General features: G+C 47.7%; 1 protein-coding gene across 1 annotated transcript; it reads right to left on the bottom strand.

Annotated features, from left to right (window-relative positions):
- Positions 1 to 1,634: 1,634 nt before the first annotated feature.
- LOC113597324 (serum amyloid A protein-like) lies at positions 1,635 to 5,318 on the bottom strand. The gene is made up of 4 exons (XM_053203400.1): positions 5,210 to 5,318; positions 4,410 to 4,501; positions 2,355 to 2,493; positions 1,635 to 1,949 (listed from the first exon to the last, which is right to left on the bottom strand). Exons 2-4 carry the CDS (start codon positions 4,498 to 4,500, stop codon positions 1,787 to 1,789), a joined length of 393 nt encoding a protein of 130 aa, XP_053059375.1. The 5' UTR covers position 4,501; positions 5,210 to 5,318; the 3' UTR covers positions 1,635 to 1,786.
- Positions 5,319 to 7,515: the final 2,197 nt, after the last annotated feature.

The following is a 7,515-nucleotide window of genomic DNA, read 5'->3' as shown; positions in this document are numbered from 1 at the left end:
TTTTCTTTCTTTTAGTAGATTTATTTTTAGGGCAGTTCTAGGTGCACAACAATATTAAGAGCAGAAGGTACAGAAATTTCCCATATAAACTGACGTCATGCATAGCTTCCTCATTATCAGCATTCCCACCAGACTGGAATATTTGATACAATTGATGAATCTATACTGGCACATCATTATCACCCAGAGTGTACCCTGGGGTTCATTCTTGGTATTGTACACTGTATGGGTTTGGGCAAATTTATAATAATGTATATCCACCTTTATTGCACCATGCTCTAAAAACCCTCTGAGCTTTGCATGTTTACAACAATTTTATTAAAATTTTGTATGTTTATTTTTTTGAGAGAGAAAGAATACGCAAGCAGGGGAGGGGCAGGGAGAAGGAGGAACAGAATCCCATGCAGGCTCCACATCATCAGCACAGAGCCTGATGTGGGGCTTGAACTCATGAACCACGAGATCATGATCTGAGCCAAGACCAAGAGTCAGACATTTAACCAACTGAGCCACCAGGCACCCTTACAACATTTTTAATATAGTGTTTTCTGAGTTATCTTTGACCTTCTCTTTATATGACAATGACTTCGTAAGATAATTTTTTATAATGACAAATAAAAAGATAATTCTGCCTTTAATTATACTTGGAAGTAGCTGAAAACCACATAAATAGGGATGCCTGGGTGGCTCAGTCAGTTAAGCATCTGACTCTTGATTTTAGCTCAGGTAATGATCTCCTGGTTAGAGAGACCTAGTCCCACATCATGTTGACAACACCAAGTTTGCTTGGGATTCTCTCTCTCTCTCAATCTCTGCCCTTCCCCCCAGTCATGCAAACACATGCACTCTCTTTCTTTCTCTCTCTCTAAATAAATAAACATTTTTTTAAAATATCACAGAAATATGTCTCACTAAATGCAAACAACTTCTACTTCCAATTCAACTTCTTCTTAGTCGGATCCCCAAAATGCCTGTGCCCACTCCAATCCCACTCAACACAAGAGGAAAAGTGACGGTAGAATGCTGGCGTGAACACAGAGGCATTAACTGCTTCAGTAAAAATGTTTCACTTCTGCAGATTTTACAAAGTAATTGACCATATGAATCCTTTCCAAGGGCATCTCCATGCGTCTTGGAATAGTTCTGTAGAAGTGAAGAGACTTTGAAGCGGAAGCTTCATCAGATTCACAGTAAATGTGACTCTGTCTAAATACATGTCTGATAGGACACTGCAGAGGTCAAGCAAGACTCAGGATGATTCTCCGTTGGCAGCACTGTTCTATACATCCTAAGCTGTGTGTACTTCTGGCCCATCCGGCAGTGACCTCCAATCACACGTCAAGCAAAAGTATCCGCAGATATACCCAAAAGCTAGGGTGGGGATGGCTGCAGCACTGGCCTGTTGAAAACAAGGGTTCAGAACTTTCTCTGGCCAGGGCCTGACCTGTAGGGTCAATATATAGTCTGCATTGTATGCTCCCTATTATGGGCATATATTTTACTCGAAATTAGTATTATGGTTTTTTAGTGCCTTATCTCCTTGGAAAAAAAGTGATAAGGTAAATTGATCATCTTCATGGCATTAAAGGGACCCAAAAGGCTGTCATTTGATGTTTCCACATGACAATGACAAATTGGATTTCACAACCATTTATTAATGCTTCTATGTGCTTTTTATAAAGTATGTTGTAGGAGGGAATATAGAACTCAGTAATTATACTTAGGAACTATTCCCGCCCTCAGGGGGCTCTCAGCCCCTCTCCTGAGTGCAGAGCAAAGAGGAAGCTCAGTACTTTCTAGGCAGGCCAGCAGGTCGAAAGTGGTTGGGGTCTTTGCCGCTCCGGCCCCATTCATTGGCGGCCTGGTCAGCCTTCGAGTCCTCTGCTCCGTGGCCGCTGCTTCTGTGGCTGAAAAAGTCTGTGACTCTCTGAGAATTCTCTCTGGCATTGCTGGAATGGAGGAAGGCAGGTAGGAGATTAATTAGGGGGCTGAGGAGCAATTGCCCATAACTCCCATCTCTCTTCTTTGCAAGGGAGGGCTGCTAACAGGAGCCAAGGAAAGAGGGGCTAAAACACTGACCCCCTGGCCCAGAAACAGAGCATCTCAGCCTAGGCTGATCCCTTACTGGGAGAACAGCACCCATAGGGGGAGGGTCGGGAATCACCCATTCCTCCTGGCCTTGCTCTGACTCCATCAGCCACTCACGCCAACACTGGGCGCAGAGGGGAGGGTGGGCAAGAGAAGGAGGAGCCACAGTGTCTACAGGAGACTTCTCCAGGGCTTGGCCCCTCCTGACTGTCCAAGGCAGCCAGGCTCAGCTCACCCAGCCCTGCATCCCCGGGAGCCCGTGTTACCTGATCACTTTGGCCGCCCAAGCGCCCCCAGGTCCCCTCTGTGCGGCATCATGGTTCCCCCGGGCATGGAAGTATTTGTCTGCACCTATGTAATTGGCTTCTCTCATGTCAGAGTAGGCTCTCCACATGTCTTTAGTCCCTGGAAAGGAAAGCAAATGATGAGATGAAGGTGATCGTGTCTTGGCAAAATAGAGGAATAAGACATTTTCCTCCCACCGATTCTAAGATTTCAGTCTTTGACAAAATCCATGGAGAGGATGTTGGCTGGGATGAGTATTCCTTTAGGTTTCACTTCCCTGGATGAATGTTATGAGAAGCACCCTTGGTGCAAGTTTTATTCTGCTTGATTCCATTCTGAGTACTGTTGCTACTTTATGTTTGGCTGTGGGATGTGTGTGAACAAGAGGTGGGATGGTCTTTAAGGGATGCTTTGTCCTGCGATGACCTCTACCTGGACAGACGCAGGGAACCCTCTGACTGGGGCGTGAGAACAAAGGCAAGTCAGTGGGAGGCTGCTGACCCAGAGGGCTCCCAACCAGGTCAAGGGGAGAAATTCATCCCTGTGAGCAGCTTGAAGATGACTTGGTCCTGAGTATTTCTGAAAGTCTGGGGCATGTTTGGCACCCAGGCAACTGTCAGAAGTCAACCAGCAGGTGGTAAAGGGGAGTTCCCCTAGAGAGATTTACAAAAACAGGTCATCAGATGCAGAAAAAGTACAACTGGTCCCCCAGCTCTAAAGTCAGTGTCCTCCCAGTAAATGCAGGAGTATATTGCCATCCACAGGGTGGTTATGCAGATGTACTGAGAAAAATGCACGTATAACTTCTAGAAGATTATAGGTGTTCAATATGCTATCACTTCTCTGGGCCTTCGGAAGGCTGGGACAAAAACAGTAAAGCGATTAAGCTAAGAGGAAGATCAGACAGTTACAGACTGAAGGAATCTGAGCAGGCTACATAAAATGCAGACCCTGAAAAAGTAATGTATGGGGTGCCTGGGGGGCTCAGTCAGTTAAATGTCCAACTTCAGCTCAGGTCACGATCTCACGGTTCGTGATTTGAGCCCTGCATCGGGCTCTGTGCTGACAGCTCAGAGCCTGGAACCTGCTTTGGATTCTGTGTCTCCTCTGTTTCTGTTCTCCTCCCCTGCTCACACTCTGTCTCTCTCTCAAAAATAAATAAACATTTATTTATAAGAATTAATGTAGTAGGCAAAAGAGAAAGACCCAGTGTCGAGCGTAATCGTAGTTTATGTAGTATCCATGTAATGCCTTATCTTCATTTTATGTGTTTATTATTTCTACTGTTTAGGATTCATTCATACATGTAAAGCTCTTAGAACAGTGCCTGGGACAGGCTGAGCTCAGCTACTGTTGGTTGTAGTTACTAAGAGCACAAGTTTGATGCACCCACTTCATGGCTGAGACACAGCAATGAGCTGTCCCCGGTTTCCCACTAGGTGGCACTGGAGTCCCACTTGTGAGTGGGGAGCAGGCGCCCTGGACCCCAGATGTCTTCTGCTCTGCTGCAAGTTAAAACCCAAAGCTTCTGTGACCTTCGTCCTGGGGATCCCCGTGGAACAGTGCAATGCTGGCCAGAAGGGCCAGGGCTGGAGGGATAGGACACATGTCATTTAAGGGGAAAAACCACCAGTAGAAAATAAGCTCTAGACATCTAGCGCACAGTAAAATGAAGGCAAATCAATACCGTATCATAATTAGCAAACTTGCTACAGTCTAGAACTTAATTATCTCAACTACTAAAGGGAAAGGATAATTATGTCACGTGATAGAGGTGCTCTCTAGAGCCACAATGCCAATCCTATTAAGTAAACAAATGTGTCATGAACATGCATTCACCTTAAATATACACAAAGTTATAATGCCAGATGTGGTTCAATTGTTCAAAAAAGCCTGGGAAACTGCTATCTTGCAAACCGTGCTGCTTTTCTTCCCACTTGTGGCCTTTGCCCTGTGGGGATGTGGCCTCCACTGTGGTCAATTCTGGTGGGGGGCCAGTTGCTGCCTTCCCCTGACCGCCATCCTTTGGTCCTTACCTTGACCAGCTTCCTTGAGGAACGTGAGCCATCTTTGGCTGCTGACGCCCAGGACCAGGGAGCACAACAGGATGCCCACGAAAAGCTTCATCCTGCAGCGGAGTCACAGAAACACACAAGGACGACACACTTTTGGTTTGGTTTGGTTTGGGGTTTTCGGGGGGAGGCACGTGGACCCACACCTGTATCTTACCTATTACCTACATCTACTTAGTATTAGATGTTACCGATATCTATTTATCTATACACATACCTGCATAAATACACACATATGTGTACGTATACACCCGTGTATATACACATGTGTGTATAAATGTAGGTAGAAAGAAATAGGCAATGTGTATACACATATATACGCAGGTGACACACGATACATAGAACAGAGGGTCCAGTTCTCCGTTGCCATTTGCCCCATAGGAATCCCAGTAAGAGAGATCGCGCTGCGCTTCTAATATAAACCACTTGCCATTTCAGTCGTCCCCTAGGAGCCCTGAAACCCGCTGTCCGGAAAGTTTCCAAAGAGGCCTTTGGGGATTTAGTGACCTTGTACCCATCTGTAAAATGAGGATTGTGGGACATTGCACACATATTTGCAGAACGCCTGCTCTACCCATCCGTGAACTCCCACAGAGAAAGTACACGACCAAATCCCAATCCCAGAAAGTATTCACATCTGGAGAATTCAAATTGCCAGGAGAGTAGATTCAGGAAGGAAGCAGAGAGTGAGGACACAGCCCAAGAACGCCTTCGGGTAAGAGAATCTGCAAAGAAGGAAAGTGTAGGCAAGTCTAGCACCTCACCTTTGGCTGTCCCTTCGTGCCGAGGCTCCTGGGGAGGCTGAGCTGCCCGTGTCTCCTGCCTGTGAGGGGGGCTGGCATTATATATACTGACACTCTGCTAGGGGAGTGGGTGGGAAAGCAGGTGTGAAGCAAAAACACTGAGATTTGGGAAATTCCTTTTGGCCAGCACACAGCATCCAGAACATCAGGCTCCTTCTTCACGCCCGTCTACTTTCCAAGGTTGTGCAATCTGGCAGCTTTGAGGCGTGTAGCAAACTTGGAAATTTCTGCCTGTTTCCAGTGTCACTCCTGGTAAGAAAGGTTTTCTTCCCACACAATAGTGTATTGAGAAATGCTGGGCAGGGTAATCAAAGTTAGAAAGGAGAATCCATTGCCTGAAGAATGAGAGAACAAAAGGCAAATGGGGGAGCAGCAGGGGCTCCATTACAGGGGTGGCTCAAGATAAAGCTGGGACCCCAGGGAGCAGGAGTTGGAGAGGAAGGACAGACAACCAGGAAAATGGAGCTTCCAGCACCCAGTGGGTGGACTTGACCCTGATCAGTTGCTATGGAAGCTCCTAATGGCAGGTTACAACTGAGGAACTGCAGTGTAGAAATGTGATACAGTGTCACATGGGAAGGACGCATAATAAAATGGTCAGGAAAAGGGCATCTGGATGACTGTGTCTGTTAAGCATCTGACTCCTGACTTTTGCTCAGGTCATATCTCCTGGCTCATGAGTTTGTTGAGCCCTGCATTGGGCTCTGCACTGACACTATGGACCCTACTTGGGATTCCTTCTCTCCTTGTCTCTCTCTCTGCCATTCTCCCTCTCTCAAAAATAAATAATAAACATTTTTAAGGAAATGATCAGGAAATAGCCCACCAGCTGCTAAGTTATCAGACGAGAAGATTCAGGAAGGGTGCAGAGAAAGCTGGGATGCTGCCCAAGATGGGCGGTTGTGATGATACAGCTGTTTCAGCTGGAAAAGCAGGACTGGACTTCACTGTGGGAGTTGAGGAAGATTATGCTGGGAAGAAATTGCACACAGGCGCTATTAGCCTGGCGGAGGCCATGGTCCACTCACCAACCTACCCATCACTGCCCCTTCACGAGAAAGGGAAAGTTTCAGGTCATTGGATTTCCCTGGAGGTGAGAGAGTTATGGATGTGTAATGTGGCAGCAATGATGGGGGACCTAGAGGACAGACCTGCATCCAGTGTCCTTCTTACAGTGGGCTCCAGGGCTGGACACCTGAGGACGGTAGTAGGGCAAGGAAGGCCCCTGCCAGGGAGCGCCAGCTCAGGGGTTCTGCCCCGATTGTGTCTGGGAGAAGAAGTATATGAGCAGACACTGGAGATGCTAGGGCCTCCAAGCTGATGCAAGCAAATCCTGGAGGCTGGACAGCGCAGAGCTGGGAAGATGGTGAATCACAGCCAGGAAGGAGGTGGGCCCCGTGCTCCCGAAGTCACCCAGAGAAGAAGCAGGATGCGGACCTTGGATTTGTTACAGGACAGGAGGAGTTCTGAGCAGGACGCGGCAGAGGGGAGGCAGACCCAGGACGAAGCAAATCAGGCAAGGACTGCACTGGTGTGAGGATATCACTGTCTTAGATTGGAGCCTGCCCCTCTGGGAGTGATGCCTCTCTCTGGGTCTGGCGTTATGTTAATTCTTGCAGATACAATGAGATGAATGTTGTAAGGCAGACAACTGTCAAAGGATCTCTCTGTCCCTGTGGTTCTCTTATCCAAGGCAATGCTAAGTGACATTTAGATATTCTGCATACAAATCATTATCTGGGAAAGGTGGGGTCCATGAGCTCTGCCCAGGCCAGGACCCTCAGCAGCTTTGGCTCCCTGGGTCCTAGGAGTAGACATGTGGGGAGAGGGGGGCAGTTATCAACCTTCCACAGCCCTTGGTGACAGGGAACTTGGGGGGCCGCTTCACAGAGGAGGCCATGTGATGCCCACACCCCTCCTCCTACATTCCGCACGGCAGATATCCTGGGGCAGTGGTCACCCCCTCTGACAAGTCTTTCACTCCCTTTGGGGCCATTCTGTGTTGGAAAGCCACTGCCCGCTTTCCGACATCATTCAAGTCATTGCTTTCTTTGATAGAAACATTGCAGAGAGAGCAAGGACACAATGTCTACACACGGAGCAGGACCCCTCACAGGGACCTGGGGAAGCACTGCAAGTTCTCCTCCTTTGTTACTTGTGTACTGTAGCTTCTTGGAGGGACACTCCGTTCCCTGCAAGGCCATGCTTACAACAATAGACAATAGTGGCAGGTGGCTCTTTCCCCTGGTGTCTCCTGCAAAAGAAAG

This window comes from Acinonyx jubatus, chromosome D1, assembly GCF_027475565.1.
Source record: "Acinonyx jubatus isolate Ajub_Pintada_27869175 chromosome D1, VMU_Ajub_asm_v1.0, whole genome shotgun sequence".
Lineage (NCBI taxonomy): Eukaryota > Metazoa > Chordata > Mammalia > Carnivora > Felidae > Acinonyx > Acinonyx jubatus.
This window is presented reverse-complemented; position numbering and strand designations above follow the sequence as displayed.